General features: G+C 36.4%; 1 protein-coding gene and 1 long non-coding RNA gene across 2 annotated transcripts; both read left to right on the plus strand.

The window, feature by feature from the left end:
• Positions 1-1,160: 1,160 nt before the first annotated feature.
• LOC141640387 (uncharacterized) lies at positions 1,161-2,526 on the plus strand. The gene is made up of 5 exons (XR_012542980.1): positions 1,161-1,216; positions 1,374-1,457; positions 1,576-1,646; positions 2,210-2,252; positions 2,413-2,526. It is a non-coding gene; the product is annotated as an uncharacterized LOC141640387 (long non-coding RNA).
• Positions 2,527-11,256: 8,730 nt separating this feature from the next.
• Positions 11,257-16,160, plus strand: LOC141640400 (U-box domain-containing protein 34-like). Its single transcript, XM_074449202.1, has 9 exons — positions 11,257-11,736; positions 12,317-12,438; positions 12,575-12,696; positions 12,815-12,936; positions 13,329-13,615; positions 13,727-13,828; positions 14,160-14,588; positions 14,752-15,501; positions 15,608-16,160. The coding sequence occupies exons 1-9, from the start codon at positions 11,568-11,570 to the stop codon at positions 15,800-15,802; spliced, it is 2,298 nt and encodes a 765-aa protein (XP_074305303.1). The 5' UTR covers positions 11,257-11,567; the 3' UTR covers positions 15,803-16,160.
• Positions 16,161-18,078: the final 1,918 nt, after the last annotated feature.

Below are 18,078 nucleotides of genomic sequence, written 5' to 3' on the forward strand. Positions count from 1 at the left end.
TTTAGGTATGACCTAGGGGTCAATCGATCACCACCGTCACACGACAAAGTAATGTCAAACTCTAGTCGACCAATCATTACCGATATATGTTAACCAGTTGACAGTAACTATATTACTTCCCAATTGTATTCATTTTAATGAGACTTAAACATGTGATCATCATGATCAACAGTCGTGATCGCATTATTGTCGGAGGACACATATTCCAACATTATACACTCCCTATTTGACTTTGTGGTCAGTAATATCTACTCTAACCTATATTTTCTCAGAGTACACAATAGCTACAACTTTCGTAAACCTAGCTATATCTGAAAAGGTTTGGCTGAATCAACCATGACAAACTTTACATTGTGTCTTGATATATCCAAAGAAACATCGATTGACAACTAAAGTCAAATAGGGATGATAAATTGGGATGGATGCGGTATATGTCATATTAGCGAATTTTACTACGGCTTTTTTTCACGCCACTGAACAGCCATCATAAAATGTTCTTTGACTCTCCTAAGAAATCTCTCTTTGTTGCAGTGATGTCTGTAAACCATTGTGTATCTTAGGAATTACAATTTTCTTTTTGTAGATTTAGGATGCCAAATTTAGGCTTACAAAAAATTCTTTATTTTACATTTTAAAGTCGGGACACTTATGAATTATAGGAGCTTCCATCCTGCTTCAAAGAAAACGAATTTAGTTAGAGCAAAATTTGTTTGCGTTCCCGCCAAACTGTCATCTTTAAGTTGAAATGAGTTTCTCTGTGATGTACTATATGGACCGTCTAATGCTATAGTTTGAGATACCTTCGAGATAATACACATTCCTTACATCTTGAGCCAAAGAATTAGTAGAGATTTGTAGGACAAACTTATGTTTTAATCAGGCTTTCCTTATTAAGCATATGACTTTGAGAATAACTTGGTAGCTTCCCCCATCCGTTTATCGTTTTTATAGTTTCTGAGAATGCTAAGGTTTTGAATCTCACGTAAGAAAGTTTCAGTATTTTTGTTTTCTATAGAACTGTCTTCGCTGCAGTTTGAGTTTTTTTTTTTATCTTTCTGTTGCTTGACTTAACTCAAAGTAGGAATGTGCGCATTGCTATGTCATTTTTCTATATGATATAGCATAGTATATAACGCAGAATGTGCGCTAAACTTGCGTGTGCTCCTGTGGATATGATCCGGAGAAGGTAGGGCTTATATTTATTTGAAGGTCGAAGGTATTGCTTTGAATTCTATCCTTCTTTGATATTTTAACCTTTGGGATAATGGCTTTTATACATGGTAGATTGATACGAGGTTCTTGTTTATCTTGCTGGATTTTGAACTTATTAATCTGTTTCTGATTTGATGTTCATTCAATTTTCTTAAAAATAGAGTATGGAAACACTTGTTTATATATCAGCTTCAACCCTAGAGAAAAGTGATGATGTTCTTTGCAGCTCTGCCTCTACTGAAAGCGTAAGTTCCAGCCTCTAAAATTAAAGCAAGAATGGCTTCTTACCGTTTCAATATTTCTTGGGTCTAATGATATGCATCTCTATAGACATTCTCATCGAGATTCTTTTAACAATCTCAGGAAAGCTATCAAAACATTCGATCCTATTACTGTTATGAAAAGTTGCCCTTAACAGATGATCCTGGCCCAAGGTTTGTTGTTTCCCTCTTACTTATTTAATCTACAACAATTATTTGGATTTGCTCTTGCAAAGGGTATCAAATCTAAGTAATTTGGATGTATCATTTCCCCGATTTGATTTCCCTTTTTTTTCGTTTTGTGCTACTCTTTCCATTTTATCCTCCCTTTCATTCTCATTATCGCGCTGTCACTCAAGATTGTTTTCATTCCCCTTTTTCTCATTTCATTTCATTTACCAACCTCCCCCAAAATCATAATTTCATTTCAATCTCCTGCTATCCCTCTCTCCCTCTAATATGTCATCTTTCTTTTGCGTTGATGGTGTTGATATTCAGCTATTTTAGATGTTTTGATCAATTAATTTGATGATACAGGTACGATTTTGCTTTGATGGTGATTCCATCCCCCATTAATTTTTTTCAAATTTCCGTTATCTCTTACCCATTCTGTCTCTTAATGCTCATTCACGCTCTGAATTCCTTCACTTTCCTCATTTTATGTATTTATTTATTTTATCGTAATTGTTTTTTCCTGGTTATTGCACATATTTGTGATTTTTGGAATGTGGTTGCAGTTGTTGTGTAAGATTTAAAACGGGGAAAGGTCTGCAATCTTAGGTCAGTAAGTGTTTGATTTTGTCCAACAATTTGGTGAGTTTTGTTACTTTATATATCGATCTTTGGAGGGGATGTTATAGGGTTTCTTGAATTTCATGCAAGGGATCTTGCTTTGTAAAAGTGAATTCTTTCGAATTTACGTTTTAATCTGGTCTTGCAGAGCATCTGAGTTACCTAGAGAATATGATGGGGCTTGCCTTCAAATGTGAATGTCCTATACTCCTGCTGCCCACTTTTTGCTTCTTAGTTGGGCGGATTGTCACCTGGCAGGAGCGTTGGGCTCGTTCAGAATTCTCCTCTATAAGGCAAGTTCCTATCTTTTGGTCTTAAATGTTACTTCGTATCTAAATAGTACATGAAAGGAAAACAAGTATTCTATCCCTTTTGTTTCATATATCGGCGTATTTTCTTTTCTTGTGCAGCGGTAATTTATCATTCTTTGTTGCAACTTGAAAATGGTCTTACTTATATAGAAGTTAAAAAAACAGAAATCTGCGTGCATGGAGAGATACCGCAAAAGAGATGAACATAGACACTTCTCTGATGTTGATAGCGAAAGGGAGAAGAGTGTGGTATTTGCACGGAGAGTTATAGTAAAATTGTGCTGCCAAATTGTGACCATGCCTTGTGCCTGAAATGCTATCGAGAATGGTAATTTCTTCACCCTTTTGGTCTCTTGAAACTTGTTAGGCGTGATGCATTTTTGTTTACATGCTATTTGGAGATATTTGCTTTTGACAATGTTTCTTCAGTGACCTGTTTATATGTGGATTTCTAATTAGTAAGTCACAATTTTAAGAAATAGACTTTTTTTCACCTCCTTTTTTCCCCTTTTGCGGAATCCTGTTTAGTCTAAACTCACTTGGCGTTTTAGTTAAGGTAAACAACTTGATCATGCATTGAGTTTGAGATACCTGGTCATGATTTGGTGATTTTTTTTATTTCTTGGTTCTCCTTACAACAACATTACCTCATTGCTTCAAAGGCCCTCTCTGATGGCGGTGTAAGGGCGTAAGGCCATTAGGTAGCCTCTGTACATAGTTTCACACTCGTGGTAGGCTGATATTAGTCGACCTATAAGGAAACTTGAATGGCATTGTGTGACTATCACTTCACAATATGAGCAGCCTCATTTACACAGTTTAGCGGGATGTTTTGTTTCCCTTCCTAATTGAAAGACCTTAGTTCTATGCTCGAATTGTGTCTCTTCATCTGATTGGAAATTAAGATTCATGCGATTGGGCTCTTGCTTTTATATTTCAGTTGTGCGGTTTGCATTTTCACCCTCGATAAATTCTTAAATTTTAGCTTTCATTTCTGTTGATTAGTGGACATATGTATAGTACTATAGTGGTTAGTGGAAAAAAGTTGCTTACGGAACTGTGGCCATTCATAATGATTTTATTCTCGTGAAATAATTATTTTTATTTTTTGCTGAATTTTCAAACTCTTAGGGATTGTTTGTCTATGTAATGTTATTTGCTACTTAAGATTAATGCTTCCTCCATCTCGGTCATTTATTTACTTTTATATGTTTTGTGAGAGGTATTTTAATTTGAGGCAAATAGGTAATATAGCCGGAGTGAGTATAAGCTAAATTGGTGTGAAGTAGTTTTCATTCGAGTGAAATGTGTTGATGTGTTAGTGGAGTATTCTCCATTGTACCCCATATTCAATGGGGGATAATAATGTAGTAAACCATTTGAGGGGATATTTGAGTTGTCCTTTGTTGATTATGTGTTCAGTTAGAGTTGTGGACTTTTGTGTGTTTTTTGGTTAAAATAAGGTTGTGTTGATCATGTCGATTAGCTGACAGTTTTTGGTGTAACGTATTGATAAACTATAAGGGGAATGAGGGATGGAGAGGAAGGAGAAAGTGTGAGGGAAGTCGAGTGTATAACCAGTAGGCTACCAATGGAATAAAGGAAGGAGAACGGGCATGACATGTTGTGAGACTCGTAAAAGAAGTTATTTAGACTGTTTGATTTGCTTCTTGTTGGGTTTCCAGTAATTATTTTGGTTTAATTGGTGATTCGTATGAGTGGTAATTAGGCGTGATTCAGATAATCGGATTGTGTTTCTCACTTCCTGATGATATTTTACGCTCAGAAATTATACCAAAATGATGATTTTAGTATTAAGATTGAGATTGTGCCGTTTAGCTTTTACTATTTGATTTCCGAAGCTAGAGTTAATTTTCAACCTACGAAGTAGTGGCTTGACCTTTGGTTAGTGCTTTCTTTTTACTTTTCACAGTGGATTTACCGTGTCGCTTCCTTGAAGTCATTGGCAAGTATAAGTTTATTTTTGACAGTAGCTGGCGTTTTTCTGTTGTTAGTGCTATCATTTTTCCTGCATATGGTCGTGCTTTGGTACCTTGTTTTAAATTCGCTGGCTAAACAACCTTTCATTGATTATATTTCTTATTTCCCAGTCACTTTAGGTGAGATGCTGAGCTACAATTACCCTGTTGAATCTTGTTTTGATCAGTGTCGGGAAATTTAGCTATTCCCTGTTTTAGAGCGCTATTCCCCTTAAAGTCATTGACAAGTATAAGTTTATTGTTTATTTTATTGAATTATTTGCAGCACTATCCCTGTTGATTTTCGATCCGTTCGTGAACAATTTTTTCACTGTTTTGAAATCTTGTGTTTCTGATAAATGAAACATTTTGTTTGTCCATAGCTTAATTGATCTTTCGTGTTTATTAGTTTCCGATTTCAGTGTTACGATTTGCTTGAGTAGCACAATTAATTTCGTTTGATTCTTTACGTTTTTTGGTTGTTGTGAGAAGTATTTTAAGCAAATGTAAAGAATCAATTGAATTGGAGGAAGTATGATTTTTACAGCTTTCGGTATGTGATACAGTAGGTTTTCGCTACTGAATTTCTAAGGATATTTGCGTTTGTTTTACTTAATTGTCTGTATTTTTTTTGCTTCATTAGAGTATGCTATTTTGTTTGAGGCGAGATTGACTGTCAAACGAGAAAAGTTATGTAATATCTTCGATATGTTTGCGGGGTTGAGAAGATAGAAACAAGTGGATACTAGGTTCTGTTAATTATATTGGAATATATGGTAAGCAAATGTGCCTCTGACTCACTAAGTTTCTCCAGTTGGTGCCTACTTGGTGGTACATCTTGCTGAATACGTTGGACGATTGTTCCGTGGACCGTGGGTTTGTAGTTCATTTGCAAGTAACCATGTTTGGAGTATGATAAGTGTGATGTACTGCTATCCATGGAGGAATTTATGTTAGACTGAATAGATAGCCATGGTGACACAAGTGAAATGGTCTGAAAAAACTTCTTTGGATTTGAATTGAGAATCAAGTGTTCATTGCTGAGAAATTCACCACTTGACTGCAGTTGAATAAAATAGTGCCACCGTCGATTTTTTAGAGTTTAACCTATTACTCATTTAAGTTGCTGAGATGTGGTACTATGGTGTATTGTCATGTTGAAAATTAAGTGAAGGATTAGGCTGGTTGTGAAAGATTGAACATTGTAAGGCTGCTACATCTTGGCATCTTGCCTGATCTTTGCGAGATTATTGAATAATTCAGTCATTCCGGGTTAAATGTGAATTCTAAAGGTAGAGATGATTTCTATTGCGAAGTGTTGTATAATATCTATTCAAATTAGGGTTGCCTATAATTTCATAAGTATAGGTAACTTCAAATGCACGACACACATTAATAGAGTATCTGATACATAAATATTTAATCATACACTACGAACAAGTATGTGATTTGCAGTTTTTAGCAAATTCAATAATCCTAATTTTATGGGTATCCTGATTGTTGAAGTGGATGCCATCTGTTGTTCTTTATTTGATATTCATAGAGTTATATAAATTATTTGCTTCGTGGATCAGTATTCTAGGGTGTTGAAGTCTAGAATTTGTGTATGATATCTGTGTTGTTTAAGGTGTTTGCTCTTGAAATATGTCGGCTATTGACTTGTTGGGTTTCATGTTAGATTGTTTCTTAATGTTAATTAGCATGCTTTACGAGTTCTATTGTTCTCTGTTCGAATATTTTTATGGCAAAGAGCTGTGAAGCATTAGTTTTTTAAAAATCTTGTTGTTTAATGGAACCAAGTTGTAGTTCATATAGTTAATTTGAGGCTATGAAATATTGTCTGGTACATTTTTGCTTACAATGTTGTTTCAGTGGAAAATAGAAACTATGTTAAAAAAGAATTTACCGATGCTAAACTTCTGTTTAGGTGAACTGCTATTCACAGTATTAAGCATCGGCTGATATTTAGGTTATTAATGTCGCGCTTCTTGAAATTTGCAGCTAAGAATCTGATCCTTGCTGGAGTTAAGTCTGTGACGTTGCATGATGAAGGAGTTGTAGAACTCTGGGATCTGTCCAGCAACTTCATATTTTCAGAGGAAGATGTAAGAAAGAATTGAGCTCGAGCGTCCCTTCAGAAGCTACAAGAACTGAATAATTGTGTGGTTAGTGCTCTCTTTGTCAATTACACTCCCTACTGTCGATCTTCCCTGTGTTTAGTGCTTCCCTGTCGCGGGGTAATTGCTATGGTACGAGTACTCTGTTTGATTTTCTTGCACTCAGTGGTGGGCCAGTCAATGCTTTGATTTCTATGAATACTGAAAAAAATTGTGCTTTTATTATTTCACAAATAGTTACCCCTTAGACATGTGTGTATCATTTCTTTGAAGACTAAGTTTACTCGGAAAGTGAGAAGCGATTGATTAGGTTTTGAGTTTGTAAGGTTTATAGCCGAGAAAAGAGCTTGTCTAAGGTTTATAGCTGAGAAAACTGACAGCGACTCGACTAAGTTAAAACAAACCCTTAATAATAATGACTAGAATCACCGCAACTGACCCATATCCTCAAATACTTGAGTTCCAGGGAATCGAATGGTTGGGTGCAAACCCACAAAAAAAATTCTTAGGATGGAGAGATTATTGGTGCCATGTGGTTCTACTTTCCTTGAATATGGATTAAATTGTATGGCGGAAACTAGAAGAAAATCACGTGGTCATCATTTCCATCTCTTAATGTTTTACATATAGTTCGTATGTGGTGTATCATTGTAGATAGCATAAATGGTTGTTCTGCTTTAACTGGCATCTTAACAAAAGCATCTAATGGAAATACGCCCTCCATTTCATCTTTGGTTAGCATAGTTTAATGCCCACGAGCCACAACTTCTATTTTCTAATTGTATGCTTATCTGATTGTTAACAAATAAGTATAAATTTGTCAAGCTTTAAATGGTCATATAAGTTGGCTTTTGGGGCTAGCTGTTTAGCCATTGCCTGTTAGTGTGACAATAGTTTTTTGTTAAGCTTAGAAAATTTACTATGTATATGGCAGATGCCACTTACCCAAGGCATTGATTGTATATTGACATCTGTGAATCATTGTTACTACCTGCTGGGCAACACAGGAGATATTTGCTGACTTGTAGGAGTCACTTTGTGACTTCAAAGAGATACGTTGTGGCTTCAAAGAGATTAATCACGGGTGATATAAGCATTGTGCATTACTCCGTACTTTGTTGCTAGGCTCCAAATTGTTTTTTTAATCTCAATAGGTCATATAACTTAGTTGTTATTTAGAGTAGAAAATGGGGTAGTTGGTTGTATATTGATATAGCAGCGAGATTCACATGGACTATTTTATAATATAAGCTGCGAGATTCATGGATACACAGATAAGCAGTTAAGTTTGAACTATTATATAATATAAGCAGCGAGATTCACATGGACCAGCCTAATAACCAGCTTGCCGGTTTAGTAATAGTTGCCCAGAAGTGGCGATTTAATTCCACCTTGTAGCACGATTGTTTTGTCGTTTTTTCACAACTATTCATCCTATAATTATATTTTGCAACCTATCACGTTTCCAAACATCCTCCCCAGTTTGTGTATTCATTCACTACTATGTTTACAATTGGTCTCCCTTGTGACGGGTTACCATTTGTGGCGAATATTTTGTGAGTTAAAATGGTAACAAAATGGGTTAGTGGAGAAAGAGGACCACATAAATAGTGTTGCAGAGAGAGAAAAAGTGGGTACTTTATGAGGTAAAATGGTATCCGTCACTCAAAAATGACGGATATGTACCGTCACAAACAAGAATTTGTGCTATGTTTAACCCACCATTTCAATTACATTACTAGCCGCGTCTTTTTCCTGATCTAATAATTCGTAAATATTGGTGCATACCGTTTCGCCAAATTGGGGCACCGCGCCCGGTAGGGCGCGGTGCAACAACTAGTATTGAATAAAAGAGTGGACTTCTTGCTGAGATTCATGAGCCATACTGAAGTATAAAAGGTTCCAAAAGGCTCCACAAGAGGTTTCAAGAGTTTGCCTAGCCAAAACAGGAAGACTGATAGTGACATCTCAGTTACTTTCCAAAGAGGCCAAATCCGAATAGCCAAAAGTAGTCGTTAAGCTAATTTTTTATCCATACGTTTTTGGAGGATAAAGTCCGGACAAAAATGTTCTAAAGATTCCATAGGATCTAGATTTGCCTTTGGTTTCATGACTTAAGCTTGGGAGGTGGACTTGGACCTTGTATTTGAACTAGGACCAAAACCGGGTGAGCTTGGGTTGTTGTTGTTGTTGGAACTCCTTTTGCAGGTTGAAGGATGAGAGTTGAGTGGTGTTGGTTGGTGGAGGGGTATGTGAGCATGCTATGTAGGTATGGGTGTGAACTTCGAGGACGAAATTCGTTTTAAGGAGGGAAGACTGTGATACTACGGTTTTCTGGTCCTAGCTTACTCGGTCCAGTAAGTTGTCGAGTGCTTTTAAACAGGCTACAGTTTTGAGTGCACTTGGCCGAGTTGTGAGGAACTCGGCCGAGTACCCCAGGTACTCGACCGAGTATCCGGTCTGACGAGTTAGTTTTCCGCGGTTTTGATTAAAATGATTGGAGAGTATAAAAGGCTTTCGCCAGTTTTCTAAATCACTTTTTTTTCCACTTAAACCTAAACGACGTACACATCCTCTAATCATCTTCATCATCTCCAAGCAAGGGTTGGTCGATCGTGAGTCCTTGTATCTCGTTTTCCGTGTCGATTCCGTTGGTAAGTCTCTAGCGTTCTCTTAATCAGTTTATGGTTGTCATTAAGGGTTTATGCAAGTCCTAGATTGGGTTAATTTGGGGGTTTAGGGTGTTTGGTCATCGTATGTGTTGTTGATTGTTGATAATCGTTATTGTAGGTGACGATGTGTTACTCGTTGTGCATTTGTATGATTGGCTGCGGTATAACGGATTGCGATAAGGTAGGGTTTCCATACTCAGTCGTTGTGTAATTAATTTGAGATATATGTGATTGATTAACATGTTGAATTGGATTAATATTGGTTGATTGGTATTGGTTTGTTGATATTGAGATTGATATTGTTGAGATGAGACCATGTTCGGGAGATGGTTCCAACCACATGCTCGCCTCTTGTGGCTCCCGTCACAAGGGGGATGTGCACATTAATGACCTGGGTGCGCTCGTTGCGATGAGGGGGGGTTTAGGTGGGAACGGCTGCAGCCCCTCCACTGGCGGTGAGAGTTACCTGTTGCGATGAGTAATCTGGCAGAACTACACATTTAAGTGTGTAGTCGGTTATGGATTAGTAACGGAGTTTGGAGAATGATATTGCAAATGGATTGGTTGTATTGTCTGTGTTATGAATTCTTATCTTGATTATACAGTTGACTGACTCCGTTATTGTTTTCAAAAATGTGGTGATCCATTAGAGGATGGTGAGCAGTTGATTGAGTAGGTTTAGCTATGGATAGATTGCGGGTTTGGATGGGGGTTGAGTCATCAGAGATCGCTTAGCTAGCTTCCGCTGACAGTTTATACTTTAGTCTTTTGGTTGTTTTGATGTAAACAGTTTGGTTACATTTCAGTTGTATTTTGATAAACAGTTGTTAACTTTTAATAAACGTTCTTGAATGATCTATTTGATATACTTTGCCTCGGGCAACCGAGATGGTAGCACCTTGGTATGCTAGGATGGTCTTGGTAAGACACCCTGGTGTATGAGGGTGTTACAAATACAATCAATCCTCCAACACTTAGCTCGGGATATTAAGCATACACACTCACTTATCCAACATAACTTATGACCCTTATTTATATAAGCTCATAACTCCTAAATCATCTAGTAACATAAATAGCCATTACATCCTTCAAGTCTAACTCCACTTATAACATAAACATCTAATTTGTATATACAAGTAACTTAAAACATAATTTTAAGCATAAAGACTTATATGTTACTAGCTCATCAATAATGTTCGGTTACTCTCCCAACACATAAAAACTACTAAAAAGATACAAACGAAGATTATTGATATACCCGATTAACAACACACCTTGCTTAAAATTTACATTTTCTCAATAGTGTAAAAAATTGCCTACCTACGCAAATTTTAGTTTCTATGTGCAATCAAAGAACATTTCTTTGCGTATAAATTCTTAAGTCATGTGTGATATACTCCGTACCATGTTTTGACATTACAAGTTCTTGCATACAACCAACTATTTAGTACTCCAGTATACACAACAATAGGTTTCTCATTAGTTATTTGGTTGAAGATGATGTGTAAAAAAAAACCTACAAATTCTTTTTTCATTTTTAATTTTCGTGCTGTCTAAAAGCGTCCTCTCGACAGCTTGAAAATCTCTTTCGCGGTAATAAAGAGTGAAGACAACTTAATAGATAAACCCCTTTATAATAAATTCATATTAATTATTTCCATTTAGAAAATTACAAATGGAACTTATAAACACTTATTTCAAAGATATGAACCCTTACAAGTTACAACTCAGACCGTACAACCAAATTTCTTCATTATGCACAACGTGATAGTTCTCCAGAACATACCCAGCTAAGAATTACCATGACCTTATGACACACAAATTTCAGATGTTGACTGTACAAAAAATAAAAAAATTATACTGAAATATACCCCACAGATGCTGCATTTGAATTCGTCTATGAAACAAATAATGTTACGTTTCGTGATCTCAATTTTCCCAATTTTTATTATCATCTTAACAAACAAATCTCATTAAAATATCAAATAAAATCCCCAAAACAATGTTGAATATAAGTCAAATGTTCCCCTTTTATATGCAATGTATATACCCAAATGTGACATTAATTTTGATTCCTTGATCAACGTAAACATATATATATATATATATATATATAGTCTTATTTATTATCTGTTGGTGGGCTTATATATTTTCCAGGGCGCCTGCTATATCTGAACAAACCAACTTATAGCCGTCCAATTATAGTAACTTTGTTAGCACGGCAATGAATATGCCGCCGAGTACCGTGGCGGTGGCTGTAGCTGCTGGAGGTAATGGTAAAGGGAATGGAAGTAAGCGGGCTGTTCGGTGGGCTGTTGAAAATTTGTTGCCTCGTGCTGATCGTTTTTTGTTAGTCCATGTTATGGCTACCATCACCCACATTCCTACTCCTTGTAAGCTTTTTTTTCTCTGTCTTTGTTCATTTTTCATTTGTTGGCTCTCAATCTCTCGTATCCGTCTCAATCATTTATTTACCTTTAATTAATTAAGTTTTTCTATCATGTGCCTAAACTCAAAATAGAAATAATTAAATGCTAATTTTATGGAATTAACATTTAATTATTTCCATTTTAGATTTTTTATCATCTGTCTGGCGGGCACGTGATAGAAAACCTTAATTAAAATACTACTCATGATAATACTCAATTTTGGAAACGATTTCAAATACATGTTGCACGAGTTGATCAGAGATTACGTCTGTTTTAATTCAAACTTATAAACAGGTGGTTAATCAAGTGTGTTAGCAAGCAAACTATCACGTATAATGGGACTTACCAATGTTATGTACATAAAAGTAATGGTGGCGAGTTCCATCATTATACGAAAAAAGATTAATAATTGGAGGTTGCGGTTTGACGAAACAACGCAATGTAGGCATATATAGCTGTATAACTTATCTATAAGTTGTCTATGTTGCCAGCAAACCAATAAACTATTGAGGTATGAAATTGAAACGCAATGGTTTTTTTGTAGCCGGAGACCGTATTCCGATTAAAGAATTGGAGTCAAGCTTAAGGGCAAAGTATAAGGACGACTTAAGAGAAAAGTCTGGGGAAATCTTTGCTCAATATAAGAAACTCTACAAACCAGGGGAGGTATTATTACTTTTACACTCATTTGTTACTGTTCCTTCATAGCGCACTAAATTTTTACGCCAGGTAGCGTTACAGTCGTAAAATGGCTGAAAGTTTTCATACTAAGGCGTGATTATGACTTATCTTATTTTTTCAGCCATCTTTCGAGACATTACTGCTTGAGCATGACAATGGTGCAGCTGGACTAGTAGAATATATGCGTAAATCGGGTGTCAGAAGCTTAGTCATGGGATCTCAATCAATAAATCTTTTATGGAGGTAACCTTAGCTCAGTTTGCGTTCTAAACCTTAGCTCATTGCGTGGGATCTAAACTAGTTTGTTATAATGTGATTATACTCAGACTTTAATTAGGCTTTTTTGTCGATTTTGATTCAGGAAATTTAAGGGTCCAGGGTTACCACAAATTGTGTTGAAGGGTGCTCCTGATACCTGTGACGTATTTGTTGTATCCAAACGAAGAGTCAAGACCAAACTAGCCACTTCCTTCCCCTCAAGCAGTAAGTTCAGAAACCGGTTGGATCGATGTGGGTCGGTTAAAACGAGTTTGGTATTTCGAGTCAAAATACAAAATACAGGGTCGGCTCAATCATCAATGCAAGGCCGGTCCTATACATTTTGAGGCCCTAGGCAAAATTGTAAAATAGGGCCGGTCCAATTGGGCCTCTATCAGACTTGGGCCCTTGTAAAAAAACCCACCAAACAGGCCTCTGGGCCGGCCCTGCAAAGTACTAGTCAAAAATATAATTTCAGCCTTTGTTTTTCTTTGTTATCAATTGGGCACACATTAGAAAAATCGAAGTATCATATTAAAATGTCACAGGTAATACGAGTCACGACACTTAAAAATGTCGGATTGGGTAGATTCTGACACGTAAATGTGATCCTGCAGCGAGTTTACAGTCGGAAATTCAGACGTCAGGTTTACCAACTGACAGTAATATTCCGGTAGAATTGACAACAGGCAATACGCCTATGACTTCTTGCTCCTCAATTGAGCCAAGTATGGAACCGTCATTATCTTCCCAAGTGAGCGCATCAGTCTCTTCCTCAGATCTATATGGAGCCTCTAACATAGAACATGATTTTAATCACTGGAGGTCAGTAACTTCATCAAATACAGAACATATCTCATCTGGCCGAATTTCGGTGCCTGATACTCATGTGTCCTATGAAAAGGTGTGTGATCACACTGTGTTTTCCCGATTATCTTGTGTTAATTGTTCACTTTATTCGGAAGATAACACGTGTACAAGATTTTGAAGTTAAGTGTTGTGATTGTATTAACAGTTTGATTTGCACAATGAAGTTGAAGAACTGAGACTAGAGTTGCAAACAACTATTGCTTTGTACAGTTCAGCTTGTCAAGATCTAGTCCATGCTAAGAAAAAGGTACTCCAAAATCGATAATTTGATGCTACATTTGACATACGCGTAATAACTATGATACATTAATCCCTTTATCCCAATCCCTTGCTTATGTATTCCTTTTTGGCTAGTCTGATCAACCATTTCTGTAGGTTTCGCATTTTCATAATTAGTTATACTTTTGGGTAAAATACTGTTATGCTTTCATTTTTTTTTTTTTTGAGTTGTGCCGTGTGACTGACGGAACACATCAGTATTACACACTACATACTAATTGTAAATAGAAAGATGATGCCACTTCGCCTGGTAGTATTGAGTTTCAGTTCATCGGTTTGATCTTTATCTGATTTTGCAGGTTAAGATCCTTTCCACAGAATGCGACAAAGAAGCAGAAAAGATAAATGCAGCTACAGAAAGAGAAGAAATTCTGAGGAAAATTGCAGAGGTAGATAAAGTGAAGCATTTACATGTAATGAAAGAAGTCCAAGCAGCCAAAAATCTGCTAGCAAAAGAATCCTACGAAAGGCGGGTGGCAGAAATAAATGCTCGAAATGAGTCGAAAGAAAGACGAAGAATGGTGGAGGAACTCATATTAACAGAAACAGGCACTAGAAAGTACACCCTCGATGAGATTGAAACGGCTACTGAATTATTTTCAGAGACTAGGGTTATTGGTGAAGGTGGCTATGGCAAAGTTTATAAGGGCATTCTTGATCACACTTCAGTGGCAATTAAGGTGCTTCGAGAGGATGCTACTGACAAAAAAGAAGAGTTTCTCAGAGAGGTGATTTTCTATATCTAGGACTTGTATTTTCATTTTCTTCGATTCTTTCTGTTTTTTACTTAGTAAGCATAAAAGAGTGAAACAAACGCGATCTTTACTACCATGATTATGAGTAATGCACTAAATAAGCATAAACATAACATCTATTTACTTGATGTTTCAGGTCGGGATATTGAGCCAGTTGCGGCATCCAAACCTAGTGCTGCTTCTAGGTGTATGTCCTGAGAAAGGTTGCTTAGTCTACGAGTACATGGAAAACGGCAGCCTAGATGAGCACATTTTTCGTCGCAATGAAAGACCACCCCTTCCTTGGTTTGTCAGGTTTCGGATAGCATTTGAAGTAGCCTGTGGACTTGCATTCCTACACAGCAAAAAGCCAGAGCCTATAGTTCATCGCGACCTTAAACCTGGCAACATTTTACTTGGAAAAAACCATGTAAGCAAAATCAGTGATGTTGGTTTGGCTAAGCTCATATCCGATAATGTGCCTGACGACATAACCATGTTCGGAAACTCATTATTAGCCGGTACACTGTACTACATAGACCCGGAGTATCAGCGCACAGGCACAGTCAGACCCAAATCTGACTTGTATTCATTCGGGATGATAATTCTTCAGTTATTGACAGCCCGTCGCCCAAATGGGCTTCTACTGGTCATGGAAAATGCAATTGAGAGTGGAACTTTGGGGTATATTCTTGATGATTCTATTTCAGATTGGCCGATTTCAGAAGCGGAGGAGTTGACAAAGCTTGCTTTGGAATGTTGCAAACTTAGATGCAGAGATAGACCTGATCTTGAAACTGGGGTTCTTCCTGTTTTGAAGAAACTTGCTGACATTGCTGATGCTAGTATGAAGAGTGAAAGAAGCAGTATTTTTGCCCCAACTCACTACTTTTGTCCTATCCTTCATGTAAGTTTCTATGGATTATCAAATTTATTACGCGGTATTTCTCCAAGTCGGATCAACTCATGCATTGAAATCATTTAACAAGTTTTTCACTTCTGCCATGGTGCAGGAAATTATGGATGATCCATACCTTGCAGGAGACGGGTTTACATACGAGCGCAGAGCCATAGAGGCATGGCTCGAAAAGCATGATATATCTCCTGTAACGAAACAAAAGTTACAGCATTTCAATCTCACCCCTAACATGACATTGCTTACTGCCATTCAAGAATGGAGATGTCATCTGGCTTCTCAAAATGGTTGAAGAGCAAATAAAGGTTGCAGATAATGTACAGTTTGTCATACATTGGAAGGATTTTTAGGCCTTTTTACATGCACATATGAGGTAGATTCAGTCATAGTAGGGTACACGGTATCTAATTTAAGACATGACAACGTCTTGTTTAGAGGCAATGTCGTCGACATTTGTAGTAAAATGACCGAGACTAGGCCTTGGCGATTTACAAGAGCATCATAACTGAATCCGATATTTAATACATTGTTGAATATGAAGAATCTAATTCTAGTTTCATTTGATTTTAGTTATGTAATCTTGAATGTAAAAGTTGATTCGACATGAAAAGTTGGGAAAATAAAATGCTTTGATAGGGGTTGATTCAAAAGACTGGAATTTGTTTCACATCGAGAAACTTGATTTATTTGGTTGGAAATCATTCAGTTTGAATTAGAAATTAAACAAGGAAGAGGAAACAAATTAAAGATGATATATACTTCCTCCATTCAACTCCACCCTACCTATTTGTATTTTGCACAAATATTAAGAAGGGTGGGGTTGGGTGGAAAATATTATAAATAAATAATGAGATATAATGTAATTAAGTGGGGAATGAGTGGAAAAGGGTGGAGTTTGAGGTAAAAGTAGTGGGGTATGAGTGACAAATATTGTAAATAAGTAATGAGGTATGAGGATAAAATGGTCATTTGGCATTCTTTTTTAGGAAATAGGTAGAGTGGAGTTGAATGGATAGAAAAGGAAAGATGATAGAGTGGAGTTGAATGGAGGAAGTATATATATATATATATACAGCAAGGATCCGGTGAGTCCAGGGTTTTAAATGAGTCTGTCCTACAATTATAGACCTTAGGATCAAATGGCATCAGACGCACTAGATTGCGCCACGTCACCCGTGTAATTAGAACAACACCTATCCGTCCCCTATTCTCTCGCATGCCTGTCTCTCTCTCTCTGAGTACATCCCAAATTTTAAAAAAAAAAAACTCCTAAAAAATCGTACTCTCTCTCTTCCGCTCCCTTTCTTCAATAGCACTGCTTCCTTTCCATCTTCTTCTCTAATAGGATTTTCGTTACTATAATATTCAATCTACAAATTTAAACATTGAAATAAGAAACTACTAATCTAAGGCAGCATATCTACATATTTGATTACAGCTCTTAAATTCGTCGAAAAGAGATGCGCATTTAGGATTAGGTCTGTGATTGGCGAAAATCACACAAGCAGGTAAACTAAATTCGCTATCTCTCGTATATTTCAAGGATTAATTAGTTATTGCTTGTCTAATTTATTTGCAAATTTATGATTTTCCATATATTTGGATCATAATCGAATCAACAATTTTCTTCGCAAGTTCGCAATAATAAAGTCTTCTTAATTAATTTACTGAAGTTGAATTGTTGTGTTGAAGTTTGTATCCAATTTGTGTTTATACTGCGTATTTGTGTTGATGAACAGTTATTACCTATATCACCTATATTCTGCAGAATTGCTATTGAAAATTAGCTTATAATTTTCCAATTGTTTCAAAACTGTGGCTATTTGGCTATTCTGTCTCTAAAGTAGTTCTGGATCTATTTGGCTATTTGGTTTCAAAACTTTCACTTGTAACACATGTGAGTGGTTATTGTAACATATAGTTGTTTGATGTTGTATCACCTAATAGTTTGTTGTTGTAACAGCTGAGTTTTTTTATTGTAACACATAGGTAATGTTACTATAATACATACAATATTAATTACGGAGTATTATAACTTTTTTATGTAACACTGGTTACCTATTTACTACAGTATAACATATATTTGGTTATTGTAACATACTTATCTTACCACTCTGCAGTCCATATGATATGAGTACTATCACGATCGAACAAAGCTCATATGTTTTAATATCTTTGAAAGCCAATTAGCTCAAATGGTAGAGCATTGTGCAACGCACGAGATGTGGGTTCGAGTCCCATATTGGTTATCGAATACTCTGTACTAGTGTTACACTAAGGACAAACTAGTGTTACACTAATGGTAAATTAGTTCCTCTAAAGTAACACTGGCTTTTTTAAAATACTATGCAAGTCAACCATGTTATTGTAATGGTTTAGTCGTGTTATAATAATGGGGCAACTATGTTACAATGATGGCATAATTGTGTGTTTTCAAGTATGAATGATGTGTATTTATTTACATTGTTTTGGAGTATTAGACTGGAATAATGGATTATAGACGCCTTCATATTCTATTTCATGTCATTAAAGGTTATTAGCTCAATGGTAGAGCGGTGTAAATTATTA

This window comes from Silene latifolia, unplaced genomic scaffold, assembly GCF_048544455.1.
Source record: "Silene latifolia isolate original U9 population unplaced genomic scaffold, ASM4854445v1 scaffold_79, whole genome shotgun sequence".
In the NCBI taxonomy this organism is placed as follows: Eukaryota; Viridiplantae; Streptophyta; class Magnoliopsida; order Caryophyllales; family Caryophyllaceae; genus Silene; species Silene latifolia.